General features: G+C 44.7%; 1 protein-coding gene across 1 annotated transcript in view; it reads left to right on the forward strand.

Annotated features, from left to right (window-relative positions):
* The window catches only part of C8A (complement C8 alpha chain), a 37,738-nt gene that overhangs the window by 7,008 nt on the left and 10,074 nt on the right, over positions 1-20,656 (forward strand). The window contains exons 3-7 of the mRNA XM_019531495.1: positions 2,034-2,178; positions 6,415-6,559; positions 8,078-8,267; positions 12,316-12,516; positions 14,028-14,268. Coding sequence (XP_019387040.1) covers positions 2,034-2,178; positions 6,415-6,559; positions 8,078-8,267; positions 12,316-12,516; positions 14,028-14,268 — 922 coding nt within the window. The remainder of the gene's footprint in view (positions 1-2,033; positions 2,179-6,414; positions 6,560-8,077; positions 8,268-12,315; positions 12,517-14,027; positions 14,269-20,656) is intronic.

Genomic DNA, 20,656 nt, shown 5'->3' on the forward strand with positions numbered 1-20,656 from the left:
CCAGACCCCCTTCTCAGGTCTTGCGCCCACACCGGGGCCTTTCTCTGTACTCCGCACAGAGTACCCTGCACCCTCGCGGGTTCCCTGGGCTCATCTCAATTGCACGCACCCTCATGGGCACTCCCTGGGCTTGTCCCACTCTCATGGCCCACACTGGGGCCTTTCCCTGTGCTCAGGCCCGCACTGGGGCCTAGCCTCGCAATTCCAGGGGCCTTAACACAAGCACCCTGTGGGGCTTCTTGCCTGTGCCCACTCTGGGGCTTCTCACAACTGGGGCTCAGGTGGCCGTAGCCGTGCCTGGCCCCTAAATCCCCTCCTCAGTTCTACAATTCCTGTGGGGCTCAGGTGGCCACAGCCTTACCTGGCTCCCAATCCACTGTGCCCCTTCGCAGGGCTGGAGTCAATGCCCCCTCAATACTGTGCCCTCTCTGGCACACTGCTGTGGAGCCCCTCTGAGACCTCCTCCAACCCCTACAGCCTCACCCAGTCCTCCGGTGTAACAACAGAGCAATATCATAAGCCAATCGGCTACAACTCAAAACTAAGCCTTCTGGCTAAAACGCAAACTCTAGCCCTCTGGCTAAACATCACTCAAAATCCCTACCAGGGCTTTCTCCTCCCAGTATCCTTGAGCCAACGCTATTCCGGCCATCAAGCTGCTCTAGGCTGCATATTCCAGCAGAGCTCCTTCTCCCTTGGATGTTAGTGGGAAACTACCTGCTTGGCATCAGCCTGGGCTTGTTTATGTAGGCCCGGCCCTGCCCCCTTCCGGTCAGCTGACCGAACTGCGGTTGCCCCAGCAACCGGCACCTGTAACTCTTTAGGAGCAGGGCACTTCAGTGTCCTGCGACACACCTCCCCCCTTAAGCCCATAACTCACTAGGAGCAGGGCACGGGAGTGTCCTGCGACATCCTGATACAGGCAGTGATTCTGAATGGTATGATGCAAGGTAAAATTTAACTTAGCACAAACTTCTTATTTCTGTATCCTTGTTCCATTTATTCAAGCCTGATAAATCCTAAGAGGAATCTCCAAAATTAAAGAGTTGCCCAACTTGAAGTTTTTTATTCCAAATTCCCTAAATGTCAATGGTTTGGTTGAGATCACACCTAATTTTGGTTTTATTAAACCTAACTCCAATGATACGCTTTTGCAAAAACCCAAAGTAGACTAATTTTTACCTAACTGTATGAAGATGAGCTAAAATGGAAACCTAGCACAGTCAATATTTTGATCCAGATCTCTTCTGGGCTTTTTGATTTTTGCAGGGCCAAACCAGAAAAAGACTCTTCATGGCCCAGTCAAACTAATTATTAGATGGTGGCATTGTAGATTTAGACAGTTCCTGTGGAAATCACCACTGCATTCAACCTAACAATTTTTTCCTGCCTGGGATTTTTAGAAAAAAGGGATGAATAAAAGACCAAAGCATTCCATAGGCATCTATTCAGTGTTTCATAACTATCTGATTGCCACTCAGGTAGAAGCTCACTGTCTGTGTCATAGGCTTTGCAAATACATTTCCTTCACAGAATCCTGCACCTGCTTAGCTTTTTCTTGGAAACAAAAGGTTAGTTAAAATATGTAAGTAACAAAACTCAAGAACTGAAGACTCCATAGTCCCAAAGAGCTACAGCTGTACATAATGTACAATCTAGTTAGATGCCTTAATACAGCCTCTCCATTCAAAATAATAGGAATTATTCATTTCAAGCTTAAACCAGGAGTAACCGCTAAACTCAATGGACAAACATGCCTGAGAGGGAAGGAGATTGGCCGTATTGAATCTTGCTTCATTTTTTTTTAGCCTTGCCAAGCAATTCAACTAACTTTTATAGATGGCAGCAGTAACCCTACTGATAAAGTTTTAGTGTGCGCTATATTTTTATGCCCAATAACTAAAACCCTTTAAAAATAGGGTAAATTATAGGAGATTTTTTATCACTTCATCCAGTTAATAAAAGCCATATCTTTTCTGGGTATAACTGTATTTATTGGCTAATTTCTTTCTTTTTTTTATAATGTGATTTAGTACAGGTACAGAACTTTGCTACAGCCTGCTAAGTTTAAAGGGAACAGATGTGCTGGACATTTCTGGGATGAACAAGCATGCCGAACCACCAAAACATGTGAAGCAGGAGGAAACTGTGGAAAAGACTTCCAGTGCGAGGAGACAGGTGAGTGGAAGTCTATCAAAAGGTGTGGAAAAATTAAGTCAGCTCCCATGGGAGAGAGGCTGAATTCTGAGAGCCATGGACCAGGTCCTCAGGTGGTCCAACATGTTTTCTAGTGGTTTCAATGAAGCTTTGGGGTGATTTCCATTGCTAGGGGAATCTTAGACCCACGGTTCCCAATCTGTGATATGCGTACCACCAGTGTCACGCAGACAGCCTGTCGGTGGTACATGTTAACATATTTATTATAATTACTTTATATGACAAAAATTTGCTGGCGGTACATAAGGTTGAACTGAAAAATTTGCTGGTGGTACTGAAGGTTGTATTGTTTTAAATTGGTGCCGCGCAGTCTGTCAGAGTTGCGCAGGCGCTGATCCAGACTATTATTTGGCCAACAATGTTGGCTGTCCTGGTGTAAGAAAAAAGAAGCATCTGTTTTACACAGTCTTCTTTTTCTAGGGGCTCCATGTATGCCATAGTTTAAGGGCCAAAAAAGAATGGCTGCATATGTAAAATGTACATTATTCAAGAGCATACAGGAAACTGAAGTTTCAATTCAAAAGAGCACTTCATGGGAGTTGTCATTTGGATACCTTTGTTTCTCTTCCTATCTATAGTTCACTATCTCTGAGTATACTACATTTCCCATGGTGAACCACTTTCTTCCCCTTGAATAACGGGAAGGAAAAGCATAATGGGAGATAGATAACCTTACCTGGATGCTGGTTTTTTGGTTGCTTCACAACTTCTTGTATTTCAGTCATTTAGGGTATTTGTTGTTGAGCTTCTGATGAAAACCTGAAAGTAACTGTGGAAACAGGCAATGCTTGAGAAAAAAAGTCTAGTTGGAAAAACCTTTTACTGTCGGAAAACAGTTTGACAGAAATGTTCTTGACTAACCCTGCCTATGTTGAATGCCCACAATAAAGTTCCCAGCAAAATTAATTTGTATCCACATTTTTTTATCAACATACTTTACCCTTTTGTTCTTAAAAATTAGATGTTCTTTTATAAAAATTACAAAATGTACCATAGTTAGTCCTCGGGGTGGTGAAAATCAGCATCACACCTCTGGTTACTGGAACAATGTTGGTTTACACTTACTGAGGATTTGGCCCTTCGTGTTTTAGGTTTTTCTGCTAGCTGTCAGTGATGCACACAGTCTCACACGGTGCTTCCTGCAGATGTCCATTTCTAAAATATGTTTATTGTAGCCAACTCCCGAAACACTTTCTGCAATTTGAACGGACATAGCTGTACATTAATCTGACAAAGTTAATTCCATTTAGCCAACTGGAGAAGCGATTAGTCCTTTTCAAGAACATGTTCTTGGATAATGGACTCATACTGGAGCCTTGGCAAAGCAAACTTGACACGATTCCCACGCACCAGATCCATTTTTTGGAACATAGCAGGTGCCCGATGCAGGCTTTTCAGCTGTGCTCCGCTGCACGCGGCAATGGAAAGGTTTGCAATGGTTCCAACTCTGGCTGTCTCTGTACATTAAGGACGAAACTCCTGTCCTGGCTCTGGGCCTAAGTAACAGTAAGGAGATTCAAAGGTAGAGTGAGAGAGGCATTGTCCCTTTCACCCAGCCCATGAAAGCACATCAAAAATCACTTCAGCCTCAGTACTGAACTACCTCTTGTGGCTTTGTAACCCAGGTACACACAAGGGTGTGCTCTATTCTCAGTAGGATGGGATGGGTAGGCAGTAGTGGGTGCTGTGAGAGGGATGCCAGCATTTTGAGCAGGTCCCTCTTTCTTCTATAGAGTTAGCCCAAGCCCAAAGTTCTTAACTATATACAATTTATTGAGTTATAATATACATAAACATAAAACTAAATATCATATACATGTATTTACAGTAAACATTAACCAATAACCAAGGTCAACCCCTAAATAACACTATTTACAACATAACAATACGACCTTTCAGCTGCAAAATATAAAGTGCAAACATGAACAATCATAATAATATCACTTTCCTTAATATAGTCCCTGACCCATGGCAAGAGATAGTCCTCCTTCCAGTGGGGTCCTTTGAGGGGGGGGGGGGGGTCCAGAAAGCACCAGGGGCCCCTCACCTTAGGACCTTGACTAGGTGGGGAGCTGCTCACCCAGCCCCTTCTCTGGGTTTGCCTACCCCAAATGTCTTTCCCCTGTGGGACCCAAGGGCCCAATGACTCCTGCTCCCTCAGGTGATGGTGGTCAAGGCATACCTCAATGGGGTCTCCGCTGTTGGAGCACCTCTCCAGGCCTCTCCTGCACTGCTGGGCTCCTCTCCAGCCCGGGGCCTGCTCTGGGCACTGAAGGCTCAGCCCCCCTTTCCTTTGGCCAGGAGGCTGGACTCGATGATTTTCCGAGGTCCCTTCCAGGCCTAATGTCTATGAAATCTATGCTGCACCGCTGCTGCTGGCTCATGGGTGCTGGTCCTCATGCTGCTGCACTACTATTTCCCCATGCTCTGTCTCGGCACTGAGGGCTCTCTTAGCACAGGCCGGGCCCTTCAGGCTCTGGCCAGCCGTCCTCATGCCAGGTGGCTAACCCAAGCAGCCTCTGCTGCTCCCTGGCTCCCAAGGCTCGGGCCTATGCACCGCCCTGCGCACTGTGGGACCTGGCTGATTGTTGGGAGGTGAGGCCTGAGCTGCCTCACTGCAGCCCCCAAGGCCCTGCCAGGGTTGCAGGCCCAAGCCGCCACTTGCAGCTCCCAAAGTCTGGGCTCCATGCACCGAACTGTGCACCGTGATGCGCCCGAGCAGTCTCATACTGCCCCCAGGGCCAGGTCCCTGCGCGCCGTCCCTGTGCCCAAGCGGTCTCGCACCGCTCCCAAGGCTGCTCCTCCAGTGGCAGCTTCAGGAGCCCTGGGCCTATTGTCCGCTGGGCGAGAGCTCCCCTGCTTTTCTTGGCTCCGCTCTTGTTGAGCCCCTCCTGCATCTCCCCTCATGCTGGGCACAGCTCCTTTTATACGCTCCAGGGCTCCAACCCTGAAGTCTGCCGGACCTGACGGTTTGCAGTCTTCAATCAGGTCCGGGGGAACTCTTCTCCCCCTCCCCTCAGGAGAGGGGCGTGACTTTATTTCTCCTGCTGCTCCTGGTTGGTGGATGGCTCCACCAATCAAAACAGCAGGATCTCAAGCCTGGGACTCGACCCGAGCTCTGAAAGGTGAGCCAGCTACAGGCTTTTTTCACACACCTCTGCAGTGGAGAGGGGCATGAGCTCTGTTCCCATTCCCCTGCTGGACTTCAAACCTCCTGCTTGGTGGGGTTGCAGGGGCTTCTGAAGAACGAGGCACACGTGCTCCCTGCCCGGCCTCCCGTCTCTTCCCCACTGCAGGATCACATCAACTCTGCTAAAACCAGACAGGTCTGAGGCTGAGGGGGAAGACGTTTTTCCTTGACAATGGTTTTAAAGGCAAATTACTGAAGCACCTCACAAGGGAACGATGCGATTCCTAGAGACATTGTTGTACAAGTGGAAAATCACGTAGCGGGCACCATTTCTGCTGATGTTACTCAGATACCACGCTTTCCTCCATACAGGAAACAATGGTGGGATTATAAACTCTATTCTGTGGCAACCTTTGGCTACAGTGATTTTAAACGGTGGTCGCTGTCCAGCTTTCTGAGATTAAAGTATCAAGGGCACCTTGTCACCTTGCTAAGACAAGGAAGTGGGCCAGGTCCACTGATTTTGGAGCCAGAAAAGGTAAATGAGCACACCCTCCACCCACTTGGGCTTTTGTGCCAGATGGAGATTTATCGTGATTGTGGCTTATGTGATTTTTTTCCACGCATAGACGACAACTTACCATGTGGAGTCTGGATCCGATGATCTGTAAGGTCCCTTCCAGCCCCTAACAACTATGAAACTATGTTATGGAGGAAATGACCTGAGTCAGCAGTTTGCAGGATGCGGCTTCTGTAGCCAGTGTTGCTGGTGTTAGACGAAGGCAAATTGCATCTCTTTTGTACAACCTTCATCTTCTCCCATGGGGAAACTTTAGGCTCTGAAAGGGCCTCTTGGTCCCTGGACACTGATCCTGGGACTACCCATAGGGTCCTCAGTCACCCCAAACTCCCATCACTGGGACACTTCTTTGAGGAAGGAAGAAGGAAATCAGATGGATTCAGCTTTAATAGTTTGTTTAAGGAAACAGAAACTTTAAAAACCGTCCAGTTAGACGACACACAGATTCTAAAGATAAGAAATATTAATATGCACCTATGCATTTCAGGTCGCTGTATTAAACGCCACCTTGTGTGCAATGGAGAGACAGACTGTAGGGATGGGTCTGATGAGAACAACTGTGAGGATGCCAATACTGAAATCCTCTGTGAAAATATGCACCCAATTCCTGGAGCTGAAAGAGCAGCGCAAGGGTGAGTAATTCATTTATATTTCTATTCTTTCAAACAAACCAGGATTTTTTTGTGTGTGCTGCTCAAATACCATAATACCATAATTTTTTTTTCTAATTTGCTGAGCTCTGACAATATAAATAATGCTGTACAAACAGAGGAGGACAGATTGTCCCACAGACTTTACCATCTAAATTGAGACGCCAGTGAAATGTATAACCATTATATAGCCTCTATATTAGCCCGATCCAATGTCTTGTGAAGTCAAAAGGAAAAACTCCCAAGTAGTTAAATAGGACCCAGGAATAGGACGTGAGCAAGTCTATCAATAACTTAACCTGTCTTAATTTTAATTAAACATCAACTATTACATTTTCTTCTGATTTGTTTGTCTTAGAGCACAACAGTAATGGCATTTAGCTCTTCCCCTTAGAGAGGATTTCCATTCAGAGGAGTTGCACTGATATCTACTTGGAATCAGCTGGTTTTAGGAGTGAGTAACAAGGGCAATCATGGGTCATCCAATATGCCTTAGCCTTAGGTCCCCACGAGTCCGCTGGCTGCTCTGCTTGGAACAGTGCTTTCATTTTGGGGCCGTCAAGTTACCAAAGGACATCGAGAAACTAAAGGGAATTCAGAGAAGAGCAGTAGAAATGACCAGCGAGCCAGAGGGAATGACTTGTGAGGAGAGATTAAATAAGACAACTGTGTTTAGCTTGGCAAAGTGAAAACAGCCTGCAAAGATACAGAGGGCTGCAACTCCCCATGGAGGAAGAGGTAAATGGGAAAATAACTAAGACGAAAGAAATGAGATCAGGAAAGATATCAAGGAAATGCTCTAGTGACAGTGAGACGTGCTATGCTGTAAAAGTCTCCTGAGGGACATGATGGGCTCCCCGCTGATTAGGACTTTTAGATCTGTGCTGGATAAAACACTAGCAAATGTTAACGTAACTGGTTTCCTGCCATTGCAGTAGCAAGGCTCTGGCTCCTCCTTTTGGCTCACCCACTCTTCACATACGGCACATTTTAGGATTTGATCATAGGGCACTTTGTGACCCTGGGGTGTGAGAGGGGGTGGAGTAAAATGTTCTTGTGCAATTTGTGGGTAATTGGTTGCTGGCAAATAAGCAGAGCTAGATTTCTTGGCGCCCACGTTCCTAAAATGAAAATCATCAGAACATCATCTTATGCTGACAGACAGAGATGGACAGGATGATTTAGTTAGTCTTTTCCATATCTAACTTAAGATGCTAGGACATTACCTGTGAAATAACTGGGGCTATTATCAGTCTGTCTTGTTTTTTACTTGGAGATAGCATTATTCGAAGCTGGTTCCTGCAGGACACAGCAACAACATAGAGAGGGGTAGCATCTGTCTCTCCCACTTTTGAAAATGGAGATCTTGAGTTGTTGCCACTGGTGGTCCAAGACCTGATGCGGAAAGCCAAAGCAGGGGTGAAAAAAACCATAATGATAATTGTTTAGCAAAGAAAGAGAAGCAACAACTAATTTCTGCATACTGTCTTTGCATTAAAGATACGACATTCTTACACAAGATGAAAGACAATATATATATGATCCTAATTTTTATGGAGGCCAGTGCGAGTATGTTTACAATGGAGACTGGCGAGAACTGAAATACGACTCAGCCTGTGAACACCTGTATTACGGGGATGATGAGAAATATTTTCGAAAACCCTACAATTTCCACTTTTATCAATTTCTAGTGAGTATTTAATATGTTCATATTTGGCAATATTTTCTGTGCTAAAACCAAAGCTTGCTTTCATGCTTTGATGCTAAACGGATTTCCTCAGGAAAATGTATGCAAGTTTCTTCCAGAGACAGAAAGATATTGCTGAAACGCAACTTTTATGGATGAGCAACTTCCTATGCTCTTCGGCTGTCATTGAAAATATGCATTTTTGACACAGGAGATTACTGGAATGGTATCCTGCACCACTTGTAAGACACTCAGTTCTGGTCTCTTTTATAAATCCTTCTTTACAACCCAGCTTTTCCAATGGTTTTATTTCTAATGATCTGTAAGCAATTTGGAAGCAATCTGTAAGCATAGCGTTGTTTTGCAAACACATACATGCATCAAGGAGCTCGCAAGCTCCAGAATTGCACCCAAGCAATCCCATTACTTAATCTGGTCTAGCGGACAAGGCATTAAACTGGGAGCTAAAAGATATGAATTCTTTTCCTAGATCTGCAGTGGTGGGATACTGAAAAGAGTTTCAGTGCCTCTGGGAGTGGAACGGGGATGGTCCTACTTGCGCACTATTGTGCGGCACTTTGAGAGCTACAGTGTGGATGAAAAGTGTCACCGAGAACCAAAGTGCCCCTCCATTCTTCCCCCTTCATCTTGTTAATTGCTTCCTTCCTCCACCCCCCGTACATCTTGTTAGTTGTCTGGTTAATGCTGGAGCTATAAAATTCTACCTTGTTCAATCTGTGACCCAGTCCTTATCTCCTGCACACTATTCAAATACAGCTCTGAAGACAGAGTTATTAATTTCCTCCCAGGCTTTTCTGTGGCGCTTTACAAAACATCAATTAATTTATTTTCATCCCTGTGAGGCAAAGCAAAGGTATTAGCCTCTTTTCACAAAGGCAGATCTGAACTGGAGAGAGATTCGTGTTAAATATTTCGGCTGATTTTGGGTGCCCAGTCTGAGTTACCTCCGCCCTGTTTTTTCAGCCCTTTCATTTCACTGTTACGATGTATCCCTTGGTGTTATCGAGCTCCTAGTCATGGCCTTTTTGGCGGCGAGTGCTCAGCATTTCTGCAAATCAGCCCCCGGCGTACCTAGTTGGGCACCCAGAAAATAAGGCAGGCACGCGTACTGAGCGACCGCCCAGGGAAAGTCTGAATTGCGTCATTTGTCTCGCATCACATAAGAGCTCTGTGGCTGTCACAACTGGAAGCCGGTCCTCCAGGGCAGCATTCAGCTGCCTTGATCAAGGCTAGAAATAGATGGCATCGAATGCAGTGGATCACATCCTGGAGCAGCTGATCTGCTTCACTGGGCAGAACATGCATTGCCTCTTGTCCCTCCTCTTGATTTGTGGGAGAATGGGCAACACGTTTCCCCGCTTCCAGAGATTGCTGGGGCCACATCTCTGGAAGCAAAGAAAACTGGGCAGGTGCTCCTGGGGCTTGAGGGCCCTGATCCTGCGCAGGAATCCCAGGATGCACACAACCAGGCTTCTCGAGCCTCAGGAGCGGCTGCTTAGGCCAGTGGGAGATCGCGGGCACTCTGGCTGCCCATGCTTTCCCTCCATAAAGCAGATAGATGCCCGCTGTAATAAAGCAGCACGATTTATTACTACCTTTTGTTGCAGTCATTGTAGTGCAACAAGAGGTATGTACATCTATTTGCTGTTGCTTTGTGCTGCCATATAAATCTTTATGGAGGCAAGGGCAATTTTTGTTTTTACCCCAAGAGTTCCTCCCTTCTCTTCCTGCAAACCCCAGCTTCATGCATTACACACCTTCCGATTTCAGCAACCAATAAGGCAGGAGCCCCACAGACAACAGTTTTCTGTGTCCTTTACCAAACAACCTTGATCCATCTACAGAGCAGATTTGTCCTGTATACTGAATGTGGATGGGGGGTATCTTTTGGAAAAATAACAGTACAGGATCGTACAATTAAAGACTATACCATAACGCATATGCACTTTAATTACAGCGTTTGCTAATCTTCCATAGATTTCATAGACATCAGGGCTGGAAGGGACCTCAGAAAATCATCGAGTCCAGCCCACTGCCCCGGGGCGGGAAGTTAGCTGGGGGTCATAGGATCCCAGCAAGATAAGCATCCAAATTTCTCTTGAAGGCATCAATGTGGGTGCTTGTACCACCTCCAGTGGCAAGCTAATCCAGACTCTGGGGGCTCAGACAGTAGAGAAGTTCTTCCTTATGTCCAGCCTGAAACGGTCTCACCGTAGTTTATGACCATTCGACCTCGTCATCCCTTGGGGCGCTCTGGTGAACAAACCTTCCCCCAGATCCTGGTGGTCACCCCTGATAAACTTGTAGGTGGCCATCAGATCACCCCTGAGCCTGCGCTTTTCCAGGCTAAAGAGTCCCATGGCTCTCAGCCTGTCATCGTAAGATCTGTTTTCCTGACCTCTGATCATGCGCGTGGCTCTCCTCTGCACTCTCTCAAGCTTCTCCACATCCTTTTTGAATTGTGGAGCCCAAAACTGGACAAAGTACTCCAGCTGCGGCCTCGCCAAGGCCGAGTACAAGGGGAGAATGACGTCCCGGGATTTGCTTGAGAAGCATCCATGGGTGCAAGCCAGCGTTTTGCTCACTTTAGTAGCCGCAGCATCGCATTGCAGGCTCATGTTCATCTTGTGGTCAATCATGACCCCCAAGTCCTTTTCATCCATAGTGCTAGTCATGGGGAAGTGAGACTCCGGCAGAGCTTGGACCTAATTTGGGTCTCCAAGAACTGTGCTACATTTTGGGCCTGATCAACCGCTGGTTCAGGATTTCTCACAAACCACCACTTTGCACTTCATCAGGCTTTAACACTACAAAGCCATTGGCTGTGCTACCTGCAGGGACCTTTTATGCATGGGGCCCAGTGCATGTCATCAGCCAGATGTGGCCTACTTATGGCCTTATTCTAGTACTACCTTAACATGGTCTTGTGGATCCCTGCAGACTATACTTGGGGTTTCTCTTTTTGTCTCTTCCCCATGGGTGTCCCCCCCATTAAGAAATTTAAAATGCTTTGGTTTCATCCTGATGTGGAACGCTTTTGAAATCTCAGTACTACATTTATTCCCCCATCCAGCTGTGGATGAAGCACACATTTTGCCAAGAAGTGTCACAGGTATTTGTTGAGGGATGGCGAGAAACAGGGTTTGAGCCTGGTGGAGAACATGCTCAGGAAGTAGAGCATCTTCTGCCTGTTCCTCCAAAGCTATGTCCTTTCTCTCTTTGCTCTGTCCCAAGCTGGTGTCTTCTTCAGTCCTACTCTTTTCTGCACTCTCAGCGCCTCATCCAGTTTGTCTCATTCACCTCCTCGCTCTACCGTGTTCTTGCCCACATATCTTGTCCCAGTCTCTGTCCAACCAGTCCTAGTTTTCTCCAACACCCATCTCCGTCCATTTGTCTTTCCTATTCCACACCCTGTTCCTTCACTGACTTATATTATAGTGTTTAGTCCCAATGACATAGGGTTGGAAGGGCCCCCAAGGGTCATCTAGCCCAGCCCCCAATCTTTATCCCACCTTTTGGACCTCATCTGAATTCAGTACGTGTCGTAAGCCAGAACTGTCCGCTCTGATTGGGACGGCACGTGCAGTCTGATGAGGACGTAAGTCCTCTGCTTATGGAAGCTTATGCTACACATCTCTGATTTAGTTAGTCTATAAGGTACAAATTTACCCTGCCTTGTACATGCAGTCTAATCACAGAGAGGAACTGTGAGAGTCTCAGGGATGCTTAGTGCATATAAAATTAAGAAAAAAGAAAAACAATTCCTCCCCTCCCCCCCACCCCCGACTGGAGACAGATGAGGCAAAATGCTTAATTTTAAATACTTTTCTCCCAAAGCTTAGCTGTGATTAAGTTTCCAAAGAAAAGGCATTTTTCTCAATTCTTTGTCCTGCATTATGTGTAGTCAGGGACAGTGCTGTTGATGTTGCCAGTGGCTTCAACAGGAGTGGGATCAGGTCCTTAAATGAGAGAGTAGATTTAAGGACGAAGCTAATATGTAAAAAATTAATGCCTCTTCCTTTTATTTCAGGCTTATGCTGATACTGGATTCTCTTTCGAGTTTTATGAAGATTCAAAAGACTTGCTTGACGCATTAAAACGTGAACAATCCAGCAATTTTGGCCTGACTTTTGGAATAGCTCTCAAAGTATCACCTATCAAATTTGAACTTGGTTTCAGTTTATCAAAGGGAAAGGGATCTCTGAAGAATTTCACACAGTATAATGAGAAGGTAACAAAAACAAGAGGCACACATTGTCAATAATGTCTTATATGATCTTGGCGTAACTTATGTTAGTTTATTCCCGTAACTGCATTTTTTAAAAAACAATAGTAATTGTACCTTAATTTGTTCATGTAATTGCAAATGCGAGATCGTTAGTAAGCCTGTTTGTTGTTCTTATTACATTTAAGCAAACAGGGAATGGGAATAAAATTGAATTATGGAGTATGAGAACACATGTCATCTCACCCCGTCCTGTTTCATGACTACATTAGGCATATAAATAAAGAAATACTGAAAGTGGTGAAGAGGGAGGGGAAAAATCAAGATGTTCATCAAGCAGTTGTCCTGAGGGAATGAGCTCCAATGGCAAATATATCTTTTTCAAATTAATACGAGCTGCAATATGTTGGTAAGATGAGTCACAATTGTGTCATCGGTTGAAAATACCATAGTACAAATCATAGTACAAATAGTACTAAGAAAAAGGGTTTATTTTTAGAAGGCTTATGTCATTGACAATTATGTGGTGACCCCTTTCAGATGTAATAATATTAATGGTAATAGTACTATTTCACATTTATACCATGCCTTGCCTTCTATTTCTCTCATGGAAACTACAGGAGAATTATTTTGACAGTATCCTTGTTGAAGTGCCTTCAAACCTGCTACAAACTGGCCCCATTAAAGTATTTAGTATCTCTCTGTTTCCAGCAGTGAAATTCTCAGTTATTAAAAGAATCACTAAAAGGGCCTTTTTCCTTGCTCCTGATCCTGAGACTTAGTACAATGAAAGAACTTGCAAGAGAAAGCTCCCCAGTTATGTGGACTTAAGGGACCAGCATCATCCGCTGGTACTAATCTTATATCCTGGGAAGTTCCCACGGTGATGCCATATCCAGTTAATGCTGAGCTGAGGAAAGAAAGGGAGACGGGACATTTTGCCAACCAGAAGTTTGGTAGTTATAGATACACACACTGCATAGACCTGTACAGAACGAGCCACTGACATACTTGCTCTTCCCGTTTCAACGCGTTGCAGAAAACTACAATGCAACATGCTAATTCTCTTTCATTGTCTCATCTAGCCCAAGAGAAATGCAAAAGTGAACAAAAAACATAAATTCCTGGAAAAGAATAGAAGATGCTGGCACCTTATTTAGGCTTTTGTAGCTTTAAGGTACAGCTTGGTCCCACTTTCAAGATTTCTATGCAACTAGAAGGGGCAGATTCTTATTTGCTTTCATGTATTACTAGGGCTGAGAGAAAACTGTGCATATTGGCAGCATGACTTGCCGCAGTTTTAGACTAAAACATCTCCACTGATTTCAGTGGAGATGCTCCTGATACACAGGAGTTAAAACTCAGGCTCAGGTAATTATCTTTATAGGTCTCTCAGACAAACAAAAGCCAGCTGATGCTTTTTTCCCTGATCTTCTGCAAAGTGGACTTGTGCATTCTTTTTCCTTTAATATTTAGTTTATGGGTAACTTCTGCTACATATATTTTTTTATCTGCAGAATCTAGGATTCATTAGAGGTGTAACCAAGGTACAGACTGCACGTTTCAAAATGAGAAGAGATAACATAGTTCTGGATGAAGACATGCTTCAGTCCCTAATGGAGCTTCCAGACAGATACAATTATGGAATGTATGCCAAATTTATTAATGACTACGGTACCCATTTCATGACGTCTGGGACTATGGGAGGCATCTTTGAATATATCTTGGTTGTTAACAAAGACAAAATGCGGAGCACAGGTTAGAAAAACACTACAAATTCTGTATGAATTGCTTTCTACTGTACTATCCCATTATGGTTAAGATTATAGATAATTAAAAATTCCTATAGGGTTCTTTCATCATCTGTGTCCCAGGCATGGAGCACTAATACTATCATTGGTACAGTGGTGTGTACCTCCCAGGTGTTTTGGCCAGAAATGTATATAGTCTTCTACCTGATGGCATCGCCCAGTATTGACCCAGGCTCCATATGCTAGATAGAGCTATGGATCCATACCTGGCATTCTGGTCTGGTCACTCAAGCAAAGAGTCCACAAAAGTGTGGATGGAAATTAAACAAGACCTTCCTGGTTCTTTCCAAAATAAAACTTTGTTCTTTTTTTAGTGTAGGCATCACCTTTGGCTCAGGGGGCAGGGAAACCTGTGGGGTGTCTCTGGTCAACAACCTGGGAGGATTTTAACCCGTACATCTTCTCTTTGTCCAGGAGAGTGTGCTAAGTCCTGAACTATAGTTCATCCAAGGGTGGATGCCTCTCCATCTCTTCTGTTGAGGATGTTCCATTTTGCACAAATATATAGATAGGCGTCGTTCCAAAGCATTCACGTTACCTACACTGACCCTCTATACTTTGCCCTCCCTGCTGAAGAACAGCTGAGGTGAAGATAGACCTCGTGGCCTTGATGAGCCTGGTCAGGACTTAGGTCATAATGGCTAAACCTAGACACTCTGAATAATTATGGATGCTTTATCATTTGTGGCTTCAGTTACATTTCATGGCATGCTACATTTCATGGCAGGTTCAATGTCATGGGTTGTATCATCATCTCATGCATTTTTGGTACAGAAACGGACCTGCTCCGATAGACATCAGTTGTCCCAACTCCCCTATGGGTCACCCTGTGGTATATGAGCAAAGTTAAGACGGTTAGTTTATTTAGCCTCTATCCTGCTGCGAGATGTCAAATGAACCAGACAGGGGCCACTTTTGCTCCAGATCACTCACTGAACTGAAGGAATGTAGAAATCCTGCTATTAGCATCACTGCCACAGGATGAATTAAGCAGAAATGAATCCATCCCTGGTCTGTTTAATGCCCCTCTCCCTCAGCAGGACCGTTCAGGGGACTCGGGCATGCTACCCTAAATTGGAAAGGATGTGACCCACATAGAGTTGGTGAAGTTCTCAGTTAAAGTTAGGCTAAATGAGTTCAGGGGTGGCGAAGGTGCCCTCCTCAAGCACCACTCCAGTGTCCTTCTACTGCCCTAGCAATACTTGCGCCCCACTCACCAGCCCCTTTTTACGTCACTGCTTTGGGGGTCAGTAGTTTCTAAGTCCAGATACAACCTGTATCCACATTTTGCAGCTTTAACACAATGCCAGGAGGAGGACAGGCAGGTCTCTCTGGAAAACATCTAGTTAAACAAGCAGGTAATATCTTCTGTGAAAATAGGATGGTCACCAACAGGGCTTCCTGGCCTGTTTTTTCACATCAGACCGCCGTGGCAATAAGTAGCTTAGGGAAGAACCTGCATTTCCTTCACTTCCTTCCTTTGCTGTGTCAGTCTTCTGGGGTTTCACCTCTTCCACCAAGGAACTGGGCAACAAGCAAGTATCTTATGCCATCTTTGGCACTGGTGATTTCCCAGATCTGAAACTGTTCTTTTCCCCTTTCCCTAACTTAACACAATGGGAAGAGAGATGACCACCAGGCAGGGGGAAAATATCCATTTTTCAGAGGAGAGACTGGCTGAGAATGCCAAAAGAGATTTAAGTCCATATTTTGAAGCCTGAAAACTTAATAACTGACTGCTCAGGAACAAAACAAATGCAGACAAAGAAAGAAGGATACCTCACTCACACTTCATCTATTTGCTAGTGAAGGTCGCTGTATGATGGAGCCCTTAATGGGATGCAGTCTAATAAACAAGCTCTTCTCGAAAAGGGTTGAGCGACACAGATGCAGGTGCATCAGGGGGTGAGACTCCAAGAAATTCCCTTCACACTGCTGGCAACAATTGTCGCTCCAATTATACCTGCTAGCAGAGATGGGGAGTAAGAAAGCATCACGCAGACAGATCCAGATGAGGTCAAAGGCATTTGTTTGTTCTGAATATGTAAATAATGCATTGTACTTGGCATTATACCTGCCATTTTACACTGGCTGGCTTTTAATCTGAGGCAATGACAGAGCTGCACTTGTTCTAGCTTTCAAAAACTGAAGGTGTGCAGGACTGCAGAAGGCTGCCTGTAAATCTTGTTTGTGTAACATATCATCCACAGCCGTTTGGATTGCATGCATGTCGGTCTCTGGAAAGTCGACGCATAAAGTCGTTGCTAATCAAATGCACAATGCGTAGAAGAGTAACAACGTGGTACATTGGCGCGCTAGCCAGATTCTTAGCTTCTGCAAAGCCATCCGCATAGAGACCACGGCCCTGCCACAGCCGGTGATACACGCAGGCGTGCAAAGAGTCAGCCCTGGTTACTCCAGTCTGGGGGGGTGGGAAAGGGTGGAGGCTTACTAGGAGACTAGGCTAGGTGACAATAGCAATAGTAATACCTAAGAGGAATCGGGTGCTGAACTGGTGTCTGTCTCTGGTATAAATTAACATAGCAGAACTATAGTAATTTACACCAGTTTGAGATCTGGGCTGGAATAGGCTGGTTCCATATAACTCCATGAATTCAATATGTAGTGCCCACCACAGAGAAAAGAGATCATTCCCAGCTGAAGTCACTGGCGCAGTGCTCTGAAAGCAGATGCCCTTATTCTTGAACGCGCTCTGCGTCCTCACCCCTTTTTATTTGACTTGAGGGGTGAGTGATAAAAAGGCGAGCAAGATCTTGGCGAGCAGGACTTTAAGCAGCAGACTGCCAAGCTAAGAGGAAGAATGAATCAATGTCAGGAGGACAGGGGCTATTATTTTACTTTATCTTGTGCTTTCCGTATATCTGCAAAGAGAAAATTTACAGCTACATCGCACTTTATTTTAGGAATGAGGGATGTTGAAGTGCTGCAAAAGGCAAAAATGTGCCCCTGAAGGGATGTAATTTTCACTCTAATGTAGGAGATTTGTACAATTTCCATCTATACTGGAGACTATTAAAAAGGCAACATTTACCAAGTTACACAGCACTATATGGTATGCTAAGCATATAGGTGAGGACACTGCTGTATCACCACCTGGAAAGAGTTGAGTTAAACTGATCACTCGGTGTCCTGGAAAACTGGGTTGGCCCTTAGATCCAGATCCACCAAAGCATGCAGCCACCTAATGTGGGATTTAGGTAAGATTTTGCTTTTCAACTCCAAAACTTAGATCCTCAGAGCCTCCATTCAGTTGCTTCCCGAACCTGGAAGTGCCTGTGCTGCGTAGGCATGTTGGTCTTCAGCATCCAGTTTCCCCTGGTGCTTAGAATATGCTCCTAGATCTGCTCAAAAGGGCATAAGGCTTGACGGGATTGAGTCACTTGATGCCTGCCTTACACTCAAACCCTGCTGGGCCCATGTCTGTCACCCAAGGGCGCAGGAGGGGTTTTGATTCAGTATGTCCTCTCAGAGGCCAGCAGCTGTATTCTAGCAAAACACAACTGGAGGAGGGGTCCTTTTTTATTCAATACCTCACTGGTTATAGCATTCACCCAGCACAAGACCTACATTTAATTTCTCCTAATGCTTCTGGAGAGTCATATCTTCAACCTATCTGTTCCAAATACCACATCAGTATTTTATCCATTAACATTTTTAGGTAAAATACTGAAACACCTTGGAAGGAGGGCTGGCCTCCCCACCAAGTGAGCTCTCTCACCATTAAGCTTTGGAGTCATGTCCTTTCTTGGGCACTTTCTTGCTCATGCTTTCTCTCTGGCCCAATAAATCCTTAAGCCATTTCTGCAAGCTGGAACAAAGTCAATGGTACAGGTGTCGAACGGCCCCCGAGAAGGAGCGGATCGCTTGGTGATGGGGATGTTCTGGGAGGTAAAAGTTCAAGGGAACTGAAAACAGGTCTCTCACATCCTGGCTGGGTATTTTATCACTGTCTTATTGTAAAATAGTACATAACACCCTGTAACATTGTCTGAAGAAAAGTGGTAGCTGGCTGCCAGTGCATTTTGATGCAGGCAGTATGTAGTAGGTATTTTCTGGCTGGCTGGAGCTCCATGAGCTTGGTGAAAAGAAGCTTAAGTTTCCGGATCTCAGCGGGGCTTAAGCATGAACTAAGATGGAGCTGCTTGACAGTCAAGATTGAGGCACGCCTGGATGTGCAGAAGTAGATGTTTAGATATCTGAGACATTTTACATTAAAAAATGAAGGCAGATCCCTCCCGAATTAGGTGCCCATAAAGGGTGGATCTGGGTGAGGTGCCACCCTTGAACTGTGTAGCACATGTACAGTGACCTTTGTATCACCAACAGCTCCCTCTTTACACAATCCTAGATCCACTCCTGGTGCAAGCTAGGCAAGGAGCTACAGGGTTGTATTTTGCAATGTATGCACCTAAACTGTGCATAGCTCCCAGTTTTAAGAACCGAAGGTCCTTTTCTTGGCTCTGGCCCTCAGTGCAAGTGAATGGGGGACCTCAGGCGATGTCCCTTATTAATTATGCCATTCATGTTGTTCCTTCCTCCTTTTTAAAATAAATTACTATTGTTTTATTACTTAGTAGAAAAAAAACTGTGTAATTTGTTAACGGTTATAACAGCATTTAAGGGAGAAACATTCCACAGAGAATAATGTGGAAAAAGCCTTTATACATTATGATTAATTCAAAATACAGCAATAAATCTAATGACTAGAACACGTTTAACTATCTGAAATTATATCAGATGATAACCAATAATGGTTTCCCCTCCCCCAAAGTGCCAATATTTTGTATGACCACCCCTTTGCAGTGATAACCACTTTACATTTATCAACACTGGATCTACAGTTTTGCTCCAACCAATAGCAAATTGTATTGACAGACCCTGGCTGAACATAATTACTCAATGGGAGCCATGGTGAATCAATTAATCAGGGTGTTTCTCAACTTTAATTTTATGGCACTCCAACACTGAGCTAAGCAATCATTCGTGCTGCTTTGGGTGAATGAATTTTACCCACTTCAATTTACAGCTGTTGAATATTTTAGTTCAAGTAATTGAATGCTGCGTGTTTAATCTTTCTCAGGGGTCCAGGTTTACAATGTGATGAGACCCTCTCTTGGCACAAAAGGCCATGGGCAATGAGGTATTGAGTACCTTCTGAAATGAATGGGAATTCAAGATACAGATTGCTTTATTTGGGAAACTTCGTACCTCACGTGTTCAGCATCTGCTCCAGCACCAGTGAAGTCAGTGAACCAGATCTTGGTCTTAGTTGCTCTCCACTGACTTCAGTGGAATTATTCCCAATTGATATGTGATAGAAGAACAAAGTCTGGCTTAAAGGAGTGTTGCTGTAAACTTTAATGGGAGCAAAAGTGGGTCCCACAAGACTGTAGCAAACAGGAAGCAGTGTCATCTAGGGAGCGGCACACTGTCTTGACAATCAAAAAGGCTTGGGTTCTATTACTGTCTTTGAAATCAGATGACGTACTGGGGGACTTTGGTCTTTTCAGCAATATTTGTAAAATACTTTGAGATCTACGAAAAAAATCGCTGTCTAAAAGTTGGGACTGTACTATGAGTCTCATCCTCATGCCTCCACTGACGTCAGATTGCCATTAATTTCTATACAAGTTGATCCTCAGTGGACATGTCTACATGAGGCACTGCTGTGCAGTACTGTTGGCATGCACTGTCCATGATGCACTGCTGCAGTGCAGTAGTAATGAGCTTGTCGTTACTACATGGTAATATCTGAAAAAAACTGTCTGGGGACAGTACTGCGCCCTAACGCTGGTTCACTGTGCAGTCGTTTAGTACTTGCTTATGCAAGCACTAGGTGACTGTGCAGTAACGACTGCGCCGTCTGCTGCTCGTGTCGGCGCGGCCAGTTTGTAATGTGCCAAAACTTCCTCATAATGAAAGTATGTTAGCCTACATCTAGAAGTCACTGTTAAGATAGCACAACAACATTTGTTTGTACCTAGGAGAACTTTTACAGTCTCTGCTCTCTCTTATGCCTGATGAAGGGCGAGTGTGCCTGAAAGCCTGCAAATAAATAAAATAATTTGTTTGCAAATATCTAGGTGGTCTAATAAAAGATATCACCAGCTTTTCCACAAGTTTTGATTCCTTCTGCAACAAACAGATGCTTGACAAGTCGTTACTGAAGATGATCTGCGAGCCATTCATTTTTGCCTCATTCAATAACCTGTCCACATTAATCCATTAAAACTATTGCAGGCAAACTATTTTACTATGCCTTTTTTTCAGCATCCTCATGTTTTAGCTATTAACCATTAACCAGAAAAAAAAAG

The sequence above is a fragment of the Crocodylus porosus genome, unplaced genomic scaffold (genome assembly GCF_001723895.1).
Source record: "Crocodylus porosus isolate Cpor-Errol unplaced genomic scaffold, CroPor_comp1, whole genome shotgun sequence".
Classification (NCBI taxonomy): domain Eukaryota; kingdom Metazoa; phylum Chordata; order Crocodylia; family Crocodylidae; genus Crocodylus; species Crocodylus porosus.